The 17,504-nt window shown below is 55.4% G+C and overlaps 1 protein-coding gene across 1 annotated transcript in view; it reads left to right on the top strand.

Moving 5' to 3' along the window:
- The window catches only part of LOC111156417 (RNA binding motif protein 19), a 118,022-nt gene that overhangs the window by 18,862 nt on the left and 81,656 nt on the right, over positions 1–17,504 (top strand). The window contains exons 14-19 of the mRNA XM_022517298.1: positions 633–743; positions 2,834–3,034; positions 4,351–4,480; positions 11,431–11,606; positions 13,923–13,983; positions 15,466–15,545. Coding sequence (XP_022373006.1) covers positions 633–743; positions 2,834–3,034; positions 4,351–4,480; positions 11,431–11,606; positions 13,923–13,983; positions 15,466–15,545 — 759 coding nt within the window. The remainder of the gene's footprint in view (positions 1–632; positions 744–2,833; positions 3,035–4,350; positions 4,481–11,430; positions 11,607–13,922; positions 13,984–15,465; positions 15,546–17,504) is intronic.

Here is a 17,504-nt window from a genome sequence, read left to right as displayed (position 1 = left end):
GATCCAGCACATGTTCTATACTCCGAGCACTTCTGGATGCTCACGCGCCACGTTTGTAGTGTTCAGTGGCCAGATGTGGCGCGTGGCCCCCACGTTGGGCCGGTCAGCTCCAGGCCTTAGCCACTTAGGAGGCATGCAGCCAGTTCAGATCCCACAGGCACCCCACACAGGAAGGCTGGCTCTTCTAGAACCTTCCAGAGAAGGAAGACATGTAAACAGGTGCAGCACACCCGTGATGGCTGGGAAGGTTAAGCAGAGTAGGAGAGAGGGTGTGAGAGTGAGGGTCACTAGTCAGCAAAGTGACATCTAGGCAAAAACTGGGTGGAGGGAGGGACTGTGGGTAAGCACCATGTAGGCGGAGGTCAGCGAGTATAGAGACCCAAGGTGGTGCTGAGGTTGGCCTGCTTGGCTGAAATGGAGGGTGGGGAGTAAAGCTGGAGTGGGAGGCACGGGGCTCTTGATTTACTGTGAGAGACCCAGCAGCCTGAGCCACGAGATCACTGTGGGTCCATGAGGGGCGATGGCAGGGCCCAGCCCCATCCAGCCATCTCCTCAGGCTGTTGGGAGATGGAACAGCTGACCTGTCACTAGCCCGCCAGCTAACAGGGCCTCTTCCCCCTCCCCTCCCATAGGAGACCAAGGGCAGCGTGGCCGTGCGTGTGGCCCTGGGGGAGACCCAGCTCGTCCAAGAAGTACGACGCTTCCTTCTGGACAACGGGGTCAGCCTGGACTCCTTCAGCCAGGTGGGTGCCAGGTCAGCAAGCCACCGGTGGCTAGAGGCCCAGGGATGGGGTTTCAGATTCGGGTGGGTTTGAAGACCAGAGCTTTCTTTTTTTCTTTCTTTTTTTAAGATTTTATTTATTTATTTATTTGACAGAGAGATCTCAAGTAGGCAGAAAAGCAGGTAGGTGGGTGGGGGGTAACAGGCTCCCTGCTGAGCAGAGAGCCTGATGCAGGGCTTAATCCCAGGATCCTGAGATTATGACCTGAGCCAAAGGCAGAGGCTTAAACCATTGAGCCATCCAGGCACCTCAAGATCAGGTCTTTCAAGGATGATGATGATTATTAATCCCTAAATTGTCTCTAAAGAAGAAAATATCCCATGGGCTCAGACAAGGAACCCGTCTGACTCACATGGTGTCTCTTGGGGGCTGTGTGCAGGGTCCCCACCCAGTAGCTTACTAGGAGCCCCTATAGTCTGCAAGTTAAGACCTTCCTTGGACCAGGTAGGAGAGCAGTCTGGACCCCTACATGCTCCTTCTCCACCAGGTAGGAGTTTAGATGACAGATGGTTAACCAAGTCCAACGAGCCTGCTGAGACCCGCTCACATCCTCCCCTCCCTCTCACAGGCTAGGAAACTGAGGCCCAGAGAGGTGGTGGGGGTGGTGGCTTAGAGGTCAAATACTGAGCCTGTGGCAGGAGCCCAGACTAAATCTCGACTTCTGGCCCCCAAGTAGCCCTTTCAGCTGTCCAGGCCAACCTCCATGTGTGAAGTACAGATGCTGAAGGCTAACACTTACTGGGACTCCCCACAGTTCCCCCAAATCTGTGTTTTATTATTCCTTTCCCTCACGTGACAACCCAGGAAAGGAGCCCTGCCGTGTTCCCATCATGGTCTATAGAGGCTGAGTCACGTGCTCCGGGTCCCACAGCTAGGTGTTGATCAGAATGCAGCCCCAGAGCTTGCGCCCCTAACCATTGTCCTCTGTGGCCTGAGTTGTACCTGAAGCCCACTGCGGCCCAGACCTTCCCACCTGCAGATGGCTTCCACCTGACTCAGTCCTCACAGCAACAGTGAGGCCTACAGGATGGGTGTTCCTGCCCATTTTGCAGATGAGAAAACTGAGGCCAGAGGGAAAGCAACTGACCCACGGTTTCGGGTTAGATTCATAGCTAAGCTGAGACTCGTGCTAAGATACCCCATATGCCAGGAGTTTCGCCATGATATCTTGCTTTTTTGGTGCCCCTGCTACATGGTTTTTCAGTAAACTGACCGCTGACATTTACAGAGTGGCACATACGATGTGTGCTTGGCTCATGTTAGTGCACGTAATTAAATCCCTCCCTGCGAGGCTCCTGTGAAGTGGGCGCCATGTCCTGGCTTTAGGGGAGGGGCTGAGGCCAACTTAATACATCTCCCAGGGCCACGTATCTAGTGTCTCGTTGGGCTTCTCCCAAAGGCAGATTGAAGAGATTCAAGGTTGGTTCTCACTGGCCAGTGAGAATGGGTGAGAAGGATCAAGGGGAAGGAGACCAACTGTGCTTATCACAGTAAGAGCTGCTATAGCAGGGGGCTAATGTTTGCCTGGGGGATCACTGCAGAACTCACACTGCACACTTGTGTCCCCACCCTACCACGAGGACGGGATGCACGAAGCTCTGAGTGTCACAGGCTGCTCCCACAGTGGTAACTTGCCAGCCCTTCCTACCTGCCCCATGTGTGGCAGCAGGTGCCCTGTGGGTCTGGGACAAGGCCTCTGGCACCGAGGTGCACATCCTGGCCATTGGCAGTCTAGGCGGGGACGCTCTACAAGATCCAACGAGGGCTCTGGGCGGGCACTGGCAGAATCTGCCGTGGCTCAGAAGTGGAGGGGCTGACGTGTGACCTGGGCTGTAGACCTGGAGCCCTCGCCCCTCCTCACCCCGAGGAGCCACCTCTCTCCCTGGAGCACCGTGCCTGAGGGAGTGGGCTCTCGGGGGCCCGCTCCCCAAGCACCTGGCACTTGAGGTCCCAAAGGGGTGCCTGGTGCAGAGAGCCACAGATAGGTGCTGGGGTCACCTCGGGGATCCTCCCTTCTGTTGTCCCCACGTGTCTTGATCCCCTGCCTGCAGGCGGCGGCCGAGCGAAGCAAAACCGTGATCCTGGTCAAGAACCTCCCGGCGGGCACCCTGGCGGCCGAGCTGCAGGAGACCTTCGGCCGCTTCGGCAGCCTGGGCCGCGTGCTGCTGCCCGAGGGCGGCGTCACCGCCATTGTGGAGTTTGTGGAGCCCCTGGAGGCCCGCAAGGCCTTCAGACATCTGGCCTACTCCAAGGTAGGGCTTCCGGGGCCTGCTGGGGAGAGCGCTGGGGGGCTGAACCAGCCAGTAGCCTCACTGCAGACCTGGCGGGTGCGGTGCTGGTCGCAAACCAGCCTTCTCCGACGTGGTCTATGACCCTGCCTTCTCGTGCCAGGAGCATGCGAGAAGGCCCCTCTAGACATCCCCCAGAGAGCACCCCGTGGCTCCTTGCTTCACTCTGGCTCTCCTTGGCTCTCCACTCCTGTGCGAATTAGAGCCGTTCTTCCTGGAGCCTCTGGTGTGTTGCATTTCCAATAAGTTGAAAGTCACTTCTGTAAGAGGGCAGTCTCCTGTTTCTCTGTAAAAAGAGAAAGAAGTCCTGTGTATGTGCACATTTATAGTAGTATGTTACCTTCTCGTGGTTTCTTTTACAAATGACCACAAAGCAGGGGCTTGAGACAGCAGAGCTGGAGTACTGTCTCCCAGCTCTGGAGACCCAAAGTCAGAAATCCAGCTGTCCCAAGGCCCTGCCCGCTTGGAAGACTCTGTGAGACCCTTCCCTGCCTCTACCAGCTTCTGGTGGCCCCACGTGTCCCTTGACTTGTGGCTGTGTCTGTCTGGTCTCTGCCTCTGTCTTCACGTGGTCTTCTTCCCCAGTCCCAGGTCTAACTCTGCCTTTGTCTTGTGTGGACCCTTGTCCTCGGATTTACGGCTCACCCAGATAACTCAGACACTCTCATCTCAAGATCCTTCACTTAATGATATTTGCAAAGATCTTTTTTTTCCAAATAAAATCCCAAATCCACAGGTTTTAGGATTTGAGGATATGGACATAACTTTATGGGGGGGCACCATTCATCCGTGGTGAGTAGCTTCTCCTTATCAGGCACTTTAGCCATCCACAGACTGCTTATCAGTGTCTGGTTTGTCCCTTTTGTAAAAGGAAAGAATGTGCCTGCACACGTGCGCACATGCACTGCCTGTGGTCTATGGGCAGGGGAGGGAGAGAAGGTGTGTTCCTGACAGCCCTTCCACGCTTCCTCCTGGGGAGCCGCAGTTCATAAGTGATCCTGCTTCCCCATCCCACTCGCCTTCTTCACTCCTGATCACAGAAGACCCACAGAGACCCCAGCGTGTCCAATGACAACAGATGCTTGGGCCTGTCCCCTGAGCCCCAAGCTGCAGCAAGGGTGGGGGGAGTGTGTGTTCTCATGGGTCAGGCAGCACAGAAGGTTCTAGACTGTGCCATTCGTCTTGGCTCCGTTCCCGGGGGTGAGTTGCCCATACTCTGTGAGCCTCAGGCTCTCCATCTGCAGGAGGAACTGAGCCCCTCCCCCACCCCATCTCTGCAGTTTCATCACGCCCCCTTGTACCTGGAGTGGGCTCCAGTGGGTGTCTTCTCCGGCTCAGCCCCGCAGACGAAGGAACCCCAAGATCCACCAGCAGGACCTGCAGAAGAGGACAGGGCAGAGCCAGAAACCCGTAAGAGCTGCGATCAGGGTGTCCCGTGGAAGTGGGCAAGTGGAGAAAGGAGGGTGGCAGGGCTGGGCGCCATGTGGTGGTCTGTCAGATACTGGGTTTAAAGTTCTTTATTTGTTCCAGAGACCAGCATATTTCAGACTCTCGGGTTTTATAGGCATGTAAGATGTTCTTAAGATCAGAGCGTAGAAATTACAGGCGCGGCATAAAGTACCCAGCTTTATAATTTGCCAGTTAAAGGTTGAAAAAGACCTCTAGAATCTACCCGTAGGGATTTAGAGCAGAGCCTGTGGGCACCTTCTTATTTAATGCACCCGCCCCAATGCCTGGCCAGTGAGGGCGGCTGGCGGAGGAGAGACTTTTCCCCGGGTCCTTGGAGTGGCACAGGGTCCCTTAGCCACCCATGACCGTAAGAGGAGGGCAGGGAAGAGACGCTGAGGCAAGGACGGGGGTGGCCCACCTCCCAGCTGATGCTTCACACTTGGGGGCGGAGGGGACGCCATTGGCACCGAGGCAGCACCAGCCCCTCCTGATAGGATGGCTGTGCAAATAGCAAGGGTTTTCACACGCCCAGCCTCTGCCCACTGCATAGTCGGGAGTGCTCAGTGCTCCTGACCCCCCGAAGCTCACTGCCCTTGCCCCCTCGGTGTTTCCCAGATGTCCCCTAGGGGGCGGAAGACCTTCTGAAAAATTTTGAAAAGGACTGGCGGTCCTGTTCCCCACATGTTAGGAGCGCTCATCAGCAGTGTCCCCCACTTTCCTACCCAGCCCCCCATAGAGTTAGCCATGTATTGAAATAAGAATTGAGAAAATAAGGCTCCCATCTACCATCGTCGTTCCCAGAAAGGGTATCTCAGAGCAAAAACGGGGCGAGCAGAATTCTCAGATTAAAGAGCAGGCCTTTCATTGAATAGCCCTCACTGTCCATAAACCTCCTGGGGCTGTCTGCACTTGTCTGTTGTCGTGAGTCTGTGAACCCTTCAGGACCAGCCCTGTCGGTCCGGGGCACTTGGGAACCCCTAGTCTGGTATCTTTGTTCCAATCAGGAAGGGGAGTTCTTTGGTCTCTGCATCTCGAGGCTCCAGAAGGCCCCCCGGTCCTCAGGCTTACTAATTACCATCTGAGCCTTCGGTAGCCCTGATACCAACCTAGTTCTGTCCTCAGATGGGATTAAGGTTCCCTTCAAAACCCGCTTGCGGCCATCAGGAAAACTTCTCTTGACACAGTCCTGTGATTTTCTTAACCAGCCATCACCCCAAAAACTTCAGCCACCTCACCGTTCACTTCACTTGCTCATCCTGAACCTGAATAATTTTTGGCCAAAGCAGGCCCTTGTTTCGGGCACACAGACTTCCCGGGAACGAGGGCCCATTTCCCACCTCTTTGGCAGGACCACTGAGCCTGGTACAAAGTGGCCCCACTCGTTTGCACGTGTCCTGGTGTGGCCCCTTGCCTTGCTCACTGCTGGGTGCCTTGCCCCCCATGAGGCCCCAGACATAGTCTGGCTCCATGAACATGTGTGGGCAGAGTGAATGGATGCAGGAAGAAGGGTTTCTGCCTCTCTCTGCCTGGAAAGGTAGGGGGAGGGTTATCCTGGCCTTTGTGTCCCAAGCCTCGGGCACACAGTAGGAGTGTGGTGTTGGAGGGGTCATCCTCCAGTGGTCGTTCGCCTTCCCAGCGGTCGGAGTGGCGTGAGATGGTGCCAGCACCAATTACAGGGACAGTCCTGGCTCCCTCTGGGGGTACTGATTGACGCCCACCCCACAAGCTACCCTTTGCTTTGTTTTAGCCCTCTCCCACTTCCTAGAACCATATACAGGCTCATTTCCTTGGTGTCTGTCTTCCTGATTTCGCTGTTAGAAAGTCCATCCCACAGGGCGGTACCTTTCTGCTGGCTCACCACTGGAACTCAGCGTCCGGAAGGAGAGCAGTGCAGGGTGCTGAGTGAACCCAAGGGTGCTCACACTGTGCCAGGCCCTGCCCCGAGCACTTCGGGTTCCTCAGGGTGCAGCTCAGAGCTCCTGGGGAGGTTACCATCTCTCTTGTCCTCTCGCAGCCCCACAGCAGGGCGAGCTGCCGTCCTTCTCAGAGGCTTGGTTTCTGCGTCTGTAAAATGGGCGTGATGACCATGCCGACTTCTCAGGGCACTGTTGAGAGTATGGTGAGACCCGCAGGGAAGGCACCGATAAACTCTGCGTCTCTGGTGGCTTTGGCAGCAGAAGCCAGGGTGGGTGGCCCATCGTCAGCCGTGAGCACCAGCTTCTGCTGAGCCAGGGTGACCCCAGTGGGTGCCACGCAGACCCTCTTCCCCAGTCGAGGCCTGGTGGGGGGACAGACGGGGGCCGTTGGTGGTGGCTGAGATGTTGCAGTGGGAGCAGGAGTGGGTCGTGTGGACGGACATGTCTAGAGCTCACAGAGAAGAGGCTTTGTGGAGACCGTGTACCCAAGTCCGGCCTGCCCCACTGTGCCCTGCTTCCCGGGGCCTGTGCTGCTGTGTCGAGAGCCTCCAAAACAGACTCCCCCTGACAGGCCCTGCCTCTTGGGGCTGACGAGACTCACACAAAGGAGCCCGTGGAGCCTGGCAGAGGGGCCGGGGTGCGGCCCTGATTTCACACAGGGCGCCGTGCGTGTCTGGACTGATTTCAGGCCTTGCTGAGGCCCATGTCACCAGGTGAATTCCCACGGAGTTCACCTCCTGGGCCTCTTTTTGTCCTTTCTGTTCCTTTTCTGACATGAATCGCATACAGAGCCCCCTCCCCAGCCTCCTGTGCTGTCGCTTTTCACCTGCTCCTCCCCCTTGCCTGGGCCTCCACCTCGTTCCAGAAGCTTCCCCAAGCCCCATCACGCGGGGGCTCAGCCAGCCTCCAAGCCCTAGACTTCCTCAGGCCCCGAAGGAAGGGAGCGGGGAGGGGAATGGATGGAGCTTTTCTTTTCCCCACCGCCTCCTTCCTTTCTGGAAAGCTCCCTGTTCTCTGTACCAGTCTCAAGGGAGGGGGACAGTGTGTTTTATCTCCCCACAAGCAAGACCCTCACCTCCAGATAAAGGGCTCAGAGTCGGGGGAGGTCCTGGAAAGCTGCTTGCAACTGATAACAGTCTCTGCTGTCAGCCTTCAGCGCCCAGAGCTGGGAAGGGGGGGGGCCACAGTAAATTCTGCGGCCTGATTATAATAAAGCCCCATGTGGCGATGCGTGACTGGGTTTTATTGTGCTAACTACAGATGGAAGCACATCCTCCCGGCCTGCCCCAGCCCCCTCCAGCCCACCTTGCTTTGAAATCCTCCCCCCACCTGAGCTGCACCCCACCCTCTGGCCCTGCCCCGCTTCCCTTCCTTACTTCCCGCTTTCTCTGGTTTCTGGTGATTTTGTTGGCAAACATCTGTTTGGGTTTCACAGCATCTCGTTTTTGGTTCTCTTCTCTGTCTCCCCACTCGGACCAGGAGCAGAAGTGCTTTAAAAAATGACCTTGGGCTTTGCAGCCGTGGCACTGGGCCTCCACGACACATCTCTCTGGACAGGGACGCGGGTGTGGACCCCAGCCGGGCCTGGCCTGGCCTGGCCACTTGGAGAGCAGAAGGCCTCCCCAGGGATGTGGCCAACAGGGACCCGGTCCCCCAGACTCTGAGGTGTGGCCCACACCGCTACTGAGTGACATCACCAGGACTCTGTCTGACCCGGGTCACTCCTTCCTCAGGCCTATGTGCTTTTCACCGCTCTGTGCTAGTCTGTGGGCCTCTTGATTTTTCCAGGCCCCTCCTTTTCAGCAGATCTCAAAACCAGCCCCCTTGTCTTGTCCCTTCTCCCAGCATCCCAGGGGCAGTTACGGGTGCAGGTTTAGAGACACCGAGGTTTAGAGAAGCCACAGACACCTCTGTGCTGTTGGAGGATGGCCAGGCCAATTTAATCATGTCTTTTATTTCAAGCTGGCTGCTCGTCCCTGATGTTGGGGGTCAGGGCTACTGGTCGACCGATTAGCCGGTGAGCCAGACCAGCCACACACCTGGGGTGGACATAGGTCCTGGCCGCCTTCACCGTCCCCTTGTTCTTTCTGGGCAGGGTCAAGGGCAGCTCACTTGCCATGGACACGATCCAACCTGACCATAAGCTCCATTCAGCTTTCACTAAACCCAAATATCCCATCTCTAGGGCAGGTGCCTCCGACCCTTTACACAGCTCTTAGAAACGGGGCAGGGAGGCGGGATGGGGCTGGGCTCCCCTGAGCTGCTGTCCTGGGGAGCCTTTGAGCCCCCGGGACACCGGGAACTGGCTGGATTCTGGGCCCTTGGGAGGGCCGTCGGTCTCTGCTGGCGGACTGTGCACGGGCTGGGTGTGGGGAGCACTGCACCAAGGCCCGATGAGCTGCTTGGTTTATTGGTTGACCACTGCCTGGTACAGAAGCCACAGGCCATTGAGTTAGTTACCGAGATTAAAGAACCACGGGCTTTTCTGTCGAAAGGTGGATTTTCAGCTTCTCTTGGAAGACCTGCACGTGGGACCACCCTGAGCTGTCCTCTGACAGCAGCAGTTGGCTGGTACCAAGCAGGGGCTGCCCCTTTAAGCTCACCACGAACCTTCTTGGTCACCATCATCACCACCTCTGTCTTCTCTTTAAAAAGAATCTCTTGGGTCTTCCATGAACCTCTCTCCCAACCTGAAGATCCCTCGGATTTAGGGCTCAGAGGCAGTAGCCTCCAACGTTGGTCACAGGCCACCCACTTTTTGTGACGTGGCTCCCATAGTCACTAATGAGACCGTGCACCTGGGGCATCAAGCCCAGTGCCTGGTGTGTGGGGCAGGGGTGGGAGGATGGGGAGAGGGGTCTACTCAGCTGTCCTTCCCCACCCCCCACCCCCGGCTTTCATCTCCGAGATGGCAAATGCAAGGAGAGCCAGTGGGGTGGAAATGTCATTCCCAGCTGAAGGTTGTGGTTTTCAGCTCCACTGAAGCTCTCATTCAGACCCCAAGTCTTAGCTACTTTGCATAGCTTCGCCTCCTTGTCATTAGCAATGCTAAGTCCACCCTGCTTTGCTTTGAATGTGGACTACAAACAGCCACACCATGGAGTCCCTTGTTGGGTAAATTGTGTTAGTGTCTTGGCTGGGGGAGGAGCCTTTGTGTTGATTTCTTCTTTTTTGTCCTGGAGTGAGGGTCTGGGTTCTGGGTTCACCTCCAGGGGAGCAGGAGGGGCAAAGGCTGTCTGTTCAGCTCATGTGAGACAGACGACATCATCACGGCCACCCGTTGCCATCGGGGCTTGAAAGTGTTGTTTCATGACAAATCGGTTGAAGCTTAATTAGGCCTCGCAAGCATTCTGCTTGCCTCACAAGGGGCAGGGGAGGCGGACGTGAGGCGGCGGCGGTACTCAGTGTGAGAGTGGGCAGGGAGGATTCGAACCCCAAGAAGCTTGAAGTGTTTGAGTGCAGGTGTGCGGGAGGACAGGGCTGTGTCTGTCAGCCGGAAGCCGGTGCACAGAGCTGCCTCCCTGGGGCCTGGGCTGGGCAGGACGGGCCAGGTTTGGATCCGTATGGAGGGACGGGCCCCCTGCTCAGAACCACACGGGTGTGAGGGTGCTGTCTCATGACTACTTTGAAGAACCTCTGAGATGGACCCCGATTTCCGCAGAGTGGGCGGAGCCTCAGAAGCTTGTGTGCAGAGGTGGGATGTGACCCCGGACCCTGATCATGGGACTTGGGGACATTGAGGACATTGAACTGCAAGCATTTCATCACAACAGGACTTCTTAGAGGTCATGGTGCTGATCTCAGTCTTCTGAGCCTTCTGTCACCCCCCAGGTGACGTCCCCGCACATCACCACGGCTGGCCCTGTGCTGCAGCCACCCACCCACCTGCTGATACACAGCCTCCTGTTTGCCCTTCCCCTTCCTGAAATGCTGTTCCTTCCGAGTGACAGGAGGGCTGGGGGCCTGGAAACAACAGCGCTCTGTAATCCCGTTCTCCAGAAACACCCAGGACACGTTCTGCCTTCCCTTCCAGCTTTCGCTCCCCCGTGTGTCTCTCAGGAGCTGTGTGTTCGGAACGTGATTGGGTTTATGCTCTTTATTAGTTCAGATCTTAATTTTTCTCATAATTTTTTACATCCTAAGTGTCCTTGTTTGTCCTCACACATTCCTTAGAAACATCATTTTTTTTCTTTTCTTTTTTTTTTTTTTTCCCATATTCCACAGAAAGGCCTTTCTTTGCCTTCAGACAGGGATAACTTCAGATCATCATCATGGACAGAAACATCATTTTTAATGAACGCATATCGTCCCACCCTTTGGTGGCGCTGTAACTGTCCTAGTGTCCTATTTATGAGTATTGAGTGGTGGTGGGGGTTTGTTTTGTTTTGTTTTGTTTTGTTTTGTTTCAGTATTTGGCTATCATGCGCAACTCTGAATTTATGTTGTCGAATATAGATAAGGCACACTCTTACGTGTGTGCCTCCCCGAAGTTATGTACGTTAGGGATCCTAATTGAACGTAACATTCCTCAGGTTCGTGGGGGTTTTACAATGTTCACATTTTGCTGCCGCCCTGTCATTTTTTGTAAGTTTTGAGGCCCGTTTTAATTTGAAAGTTCGCTCCGTGTCGCTTTTGCGGAAAAGTAACACGTTACTTCGGTTTTGGGTTCAGTAGAACAGTTCACACAGTGATTTATTTTGAGGCTCACATTAGTGGGGCTTGGTCTGTGGCTCAGACTTCTGGTCTGTGTTTCATATTCCTTTCTGTTTAAAAGAGTGGCTGGAGGCAGGACAGCCTCACCCCCCACCCCGGTCTCCCCATAGCTTCCCCCAAAGAGCAGCTAGAACCCTGCGGTCGCTGGGAATCCATGCCCCTTCCCAGTGCCTCCTGCACAGTCAGAACCCCTCTGGTCTAGCAGGTTCTGTGCTTTAGGCCCGGGACTTAGACCTTTGATGGGTTTGACATCTAATGGTATTCTGTCTTGGGGGGACCCAGTGCCAGACAAGACCCCAGAAGATGAAAAGCCAGCAGAGGGAGGAGCTGCAGACAGTCCAGCGAAGGCGGAGGAAGAGGAGGAAGAGGAAGAGGAGGAGGAGGAGGAGAGCCTCCCTGGGTGTACTCTGTTTATTAAAAATCTCAACTTCAACACGACGGAGGAGACCCTGAAGGAAGTGAGTGATGGCTGAGAACGGGGAAGGAGATTGTGGGGCGGGGAAGCCCGTCTGCTAACATTCTGGTTGGTTTATTAGGCTGCTAAATCTGGTTCACGCTGATATGGGGCTGCACAGCCAGCAACCAGCCCCTCCATCCCTGCTGGGCTGTCCCGTCGGCATCTCCCCCAGGGACCTGAGCCGTGGGCAGACCAGCCTGGGGGCTGGGAGGGGCACCCACAGACATGGAAGGGGACGTGTCAGGGCGGCTGGGGAGGCGTGTGCAGTGTGAAAGCTGTCGTCTGTGCGTGTTAGCATTGCACATTCAGAAAACAAAGCCATCCCCCACCCCACCCCCCAACGCCCCGTCAGCTGTTTCTGTGGCGTTAACCACCCAAAAGCAAATATTAGCACAACCTCCTGGCCTGATGGGAGCAGGCAGGAGACGCGGGAATGAGTGTAGGGCAGCCCTGCCTGAAATCCATGGATGGGAAGGGGGTTTGTGCATTCTTACGGGGTGGGGCAGAGGGTACAAAGATGGGCATCTCCAAGTAGTTGTCTGGGAAATATCAGATGGGTCCTACCCTGAGTGGGGTCGGGGGCCCTTGAGAAGGAATTGGCCAGAGATAGGGAAATGGGGCCTCCGATTCCAAAGGATTAGGGTCTGCGAGGTCCCCGCTGGGCTGAGAAACGTGGGGAGATTTCTGTGAACTAGGTTTGGCACTTTTTTTTTTTTTTTTCAATGCCAATGATTATTAGCAGGCTGACCGCCATGGACTGGTTCTGGAAAAAACAAGATGGCCGTAAGGATTGAACTCACGGACTTCTAAAAATTCTCCTGAGTTCCCAAATCCCACAGATGGACTCAAGATGGGGGAACGAGGTCCACTGAGTTCCAGAGGAACAGTGCTGTGCGGGGTGGGTGGGGGGAGCAAGCCTGCATCTGGAGGGAGAGATTTTGGTGTCTCCTTTTTGGGGAGGCAAAAGAGGACAGAGCCTCCGCTGAGGCCATCTGGCCAAGTCTCTGTGCTGTGACTGTCCTCTTGCTGACTGAGAGAGCGGCCATGGCAGAGGGACATGGTGGCCAAAGCAGCAGCACCTTTGGGGCAAAGATTCACTGTGTGGAGCAACCGGAAACGCACCCTGGGACTTCTCGTTGGCTGTTTCCGGAATCCGTTTTGGTCCGGGCTGGGTTTGCTTTTGTAAAGAGGCAGGTCCCGGTGATGCCGGATTGCTCGGAAGAGGTGAAAACAGCATGTCATTGGTGTTCATTTCCGCTGTGCGGCTCTCCTGGGTCCAGTACGGGAACGTCATCAGGAATTGTTTCCTAGAAGACGCACCCGAGCTTCCGACTCAGGAGCTGGGAGTCACTGCTAGGGTGACGTGTAGGTTCCGCATGTGTCGTGTGAGGCCTGAGCTTCAGGAGGTCAAGTCACTGTCCCAGGGCCATGAGCCCATCGGAGGCACCACGGGGAGCAGCACCCAGCCCACAGGGTTCCCCTCGTGTTGCCCCAGGTTTGGGGTCAGACTTGCCTGGATGTGGATCCTGGCCTCACTTTTTTTTTTTTTTTTTTAAAGATTTTATTTATTTATTTGACAGACAGAGATCACAAGTAGGCAGAGAGGCAGGCAGAGAGAGAGAGAGGAAGAGGCAGGCTCCCCAGTGAGCCCAGAGTCCATTGCGGAACTCAATCCCAGGACCCTGAGATCATGACCTGAGCCGAAGGCAGAGGTCCCACTTTAACCCACTGAGCCACCCAGGCGCCCCCCGGCCTCACTCTTGGCTAACAGTGCAATCCTGGGTGAGTCCTTTAGCCTCTCTGTGTCTTGGTTTCCCCATCTATAAAATGGGGTTGTTAGGTGAATCTTCCCATGGAGTGGTTTTTTGGTTTAAGATTTTATTTATTTATTTACTTACTTATTTGAGAGAGAGAGAGCATGGAAGAGAGAGAGGAGCAGAGAGAGGGGCAAAGTGAGAGGGAGAAGCAGGCTCCCTGCTGAGCAGGGACCCCGACATGGGGCTCAATCCCAGGACCCCGGGATCACGACCTGAGCCGAAGGCAGATGCTTGACTGACTGAGCCACCCAGGCACCCCTGGTAGAGTGGTTTTAAAGATCTGATTAGGATGAATGAGATAATCCAAGGGTCTGACACTTAGGATTAAGAGAGTCCATAAGTGTCTGCACCTCAGGCGTGATCTGGGTGTTAGCTCTGCTGTTAGTCCTGGCCTCTTGGGGCCCTGGCCCCATCCGTAGCCTCTGTCTTTCAGGATGCGCCTGCACCAGTTGCAGAGTTAGCCTGAAATACTCCTGACACACGTTAACGTTCCTTTCCAGGTGTTTTCCAAAGCAGGGACGGTGAAAAGCTGTTCTGTTTCCAAGAAGAAGAACAAAGCAGGTATTTCTTACGAAACCAGTCAGAAAGGATGATTGCAAAAAGACCTGTGGCTTTGGGTAGGGGGCGAGGGTAACCCAGATGTAGAACCTCTGGAACATTCTACCGAGCCTGTTCTCCAGGAGCTGCAGAGCTAGTTTGGGACATAAGAAAGGCAGCTAAGTACCAAGTGAGCGACGTGAAGGCTCACTTGCAGGGGCTTCGGGAAGGGAGGTGACCCCTGACATCCAGGTGGTGAGTCGGGCTGGTAGAGGGGCCCCCAGCTCTGCCTGGGGCTGCCTCTGTGGGTTGTAGGGTCACTGCCCCACTCTCAGGCATCAGACGCTGTGGAGCCAACCTTTCAGCCCTCAGGAACGCCCCTCAGCCTACTTTAGCAAGAGTTACCTGATCTTCCAGTGCTTTCCAGTATCCACTGAAGAAACCAGCGTTCATGGTTGTCACAGGGTAGCACTGCCTGGCAGCCAACAGGTCTGTCCGAGGTTCTCATCTGTGGCCCACAGAGCCACATGTGGACAATTCCGTGGACTTTCTCATGGCACCTCATTCTAAAGCATGGGGTTGTGAATGGAAATGCAAGCCAGCGGTCCACGCGGTCGAGGCTCAGGTCTTAAAACAGTACAGTAGAGGCAAAGATGGGACCGGCGAGCGACTTGAAGGTGTATATCTCAGTCCTCATTTGGACCCATCAGACTTGAGCCAGCCCTCTGAGTTCAACTGTGACAAAATGGAAGAATGAAATGAACACATCTGTATAACTTTGGGTTGGGGGGAAGTAGGCACATGTCACATTCTGGCTGTAGGGCAAAGTGTAACCAGACAAATACCCCATAAAATACAAGCTGCCCCCCCAATTCTACATACATACAGAACACGCACAGACCTCAAGTCGGAAGCAAGTGTGTCCAATAAACTTCTGAGCTCTCCCTTGCTCCTCACGGCCTTAGAAGGAGGGGACCAGAGAGGTCTGTACAATGCAGCCGCCTTCCCCATCTGACCTTGGCATCTGAAACCCAGGAGCAGCCGTAATCGGATGGTCGGAAAGACCTGCAAAGGGGAAGTCTCTGGTGCCTTTGGCTTTCACACACATATTCATCTTCTGCCTCATGTGTGGAAGCGGCGGACGGCCTAGGCAGACGCTGCGCCACTTGTCATAGCGATAGTCATCCGTGTTCATTCCTTCTCCCTCCCAAAGGCGGAATTCTATTACAAAGTTAATTATCATGTCAGTCATCTGTTAATTAACGGTCAACTGGGCCTCAGGTGACGGCTCTATAACTTCATCGACTGGTTCTTCAAGATGACTGGTAATCCATGGCGAGCCAGGAGCGGAAGTCTTTTTGGAAATGAAGGAGGGGTATGAGGAAGAGAGAAAAGAGTGGACGCCCAGGGGCCTGCTGGAACCCTTGCACTTGGGCTTGTGCTTTCTTCGCCTTCTTGCCCTCCCCGCCCCACCTCACCCCAGTGATTTCTGCCTTTCTCCTTCAGGAGTGCTGCTCTCCATGGGATTTGGATTTGTGGAATACAGGAAGCCAGAGCAGGCCCAGAAGGCTCTCAGGCAGCTCCAGGTAAGGTGGGGATTTCAGCCGAGGTTCCCAGAGGCACTTGGCAGGTAGTGGAGGCGGGGTGGGGGGGGTCCCCACCTGTCAGTGCTCCCGAAATTGAGTGAGAGTGCAAAGAAGTGCACATTTTCCTGGGCCCCTCACTTCCTCCAGTTCTCTAGGGAGGAGAGAACTGTGGCCCAAGAAAAATTAAGAACCCTCCTCATGTCATCACTGCCGTGTGTTCATTAAGCCACAGCTCTGTGCCTGGTGTGGGGAAGCCTGGCAGAGCAGACCTCTGAGTAAATACACTGGACCAGGTCATGAGAAGTGCTTGGATGGAAATGAAGCAGGCACTTGGATGGGCTGGGAGGACTACTTTACACTGTGTGGTCAGGGGAGGCCACTCTCAGGAGGTGACAGTTGAGCTAATACCTAATTGACAAGAAGGAGTCTGCTACATAAAGATCTGGGGGAAGCAGTCTGGCGGGGGCGGCATGTGCAAAGGGCATGAGGCAGGGACTCTAAGATAGGAGTGCACTGAGTCTGTTTGAGAGGCAGAAAGAGGCCAGTGTGGCAGGAGGAAGTGTGGGGTGGGTGGTACCTAGATCTGGATCTTGTAGGCATTTTAAGGACCATGGAATCCAGTGTAAGGCAGTGAGATTCCATCAGAGGGCTTGGAGCACACGGGGGAGGGGACTGGTTTATGCTTCCAGTCAGTCACTCGAGCTGCTGTGCAGAGAGTGGATCACTGAGTCATTCAGGCAGGAAAGACTTTTGGCCTGGGCCGGGGTGGAGGCAGTGGGGACAAGGGATCTCAACTCCAAGCTGTTTGGACAGAGAGACTCCGCATCCTTTTCAGAGAAAAGAACAGTGCTTTCTTGCAGGGCCCTCAGGAGCGGGAGTGGGAAAGGAGCTGAACTGGGGCCACAGGGAGTGGGACAGCCTGGGATTTGTGCCCTACAGTGAGCCAGGCCTCTGCTTGGGACAGTGTCCTCAACGCTCTTCCCCGCTGCCCCCCATCCCCAGGGCCTTCGGCAGAGGGGATAAGGAGGAGTGCCCCCCCTCCACGTACCTCTTTCTTTCCGTAGACCTACGTGCTCCCCGCTGCCACCTGCCTTTCCCTCCTGCAGCCAGAGCACTCATGATCGTTCCTCTAGATCAGGCTTCTAGACCCAAGTCCATGGAAGGGCGTCCAGAGGCTCAGGGACCCTTTTAAGCCGTATTCAGGATGTTACATGTCCAGTTCTTTACGGAGGAGAAAACTGTGGCCCAAGAAAAAGGGAGGACATGGCCTGCCCGGCATGAGGCCCAGCAGTGGGAAGGTAAAATAGAGCCCAGTGTACAAGGCAGGGCACAGCCGGCAGCACACCATTCCCCAGCTCTCCTTCTCCCTGTGCGAATGTACCTGGGCTGGGCCCGGCTGGGCTATTCTCAGTGTGGAAAGGACGCCCATTCAGGGACCCCTCTCTGTCCCAGCAGAGCTTCCCCTGCAGGGGAAGGGCCTCGGGGCTATCGGAAATGTAGCCGGGCACTTGGCTGATATGATTGTTTTTGTAGAATTTTGATGACCTTGGCTCAAAGCCACTTCACAAAGGGCTGAGTTGGTTTGGGGTAGGACGATGGGGAAGGGAGCCCCCTGGGGCCTCTGCTGTCTTTGAGAGGCTCTCTGGCCTCCACCGGGGCTCAGACTCACATGTCCTCGGTGATGGCGGGGCAGGGGGTGGGGGTGGGGAGCATAAGGGACAAAGAGGCAGGCATCACCCAGAACAGAACCCCCGCACGTGGGGCCTGCCCGAAGGGGCACCCACTTCTTGGCTTCGGCCCAGTTGCTGCCTCGTGGGGAGGCAAGCATTACCAGATCTCTGGAGTGTGATTTCTTACTGTTTTTGAAGAGTCCCTGGAAGTCCAGCCTCGTTACCACGGGCCACGTGCTGCAGGCTTCTGTAAAACGCCACCCCCCACGCCTCCCGCGTTACGTTCTGT

Source organism: Enhydra lutris, unplaced genomic scaffold (genome assembly GCF_002288905.1).
Source record: "Enhydra lutris kenyoni isolate GAN:26980312 unplaced genomic scaffold, ASM228890v2 scaffoldscaffold46, whole genome shotgun sequence".
Classification (NCBI taxonomy): Eukaryota; Metazoa; Chordata; class Mammalia; order Carnivora; family Mustelidae; genus Enhydra; species Enhydra lutris.
Note: the sequence above shows the minus strand (reverse complement) of the source record. Positions and strands in the feature narration are given on the sequence as shown.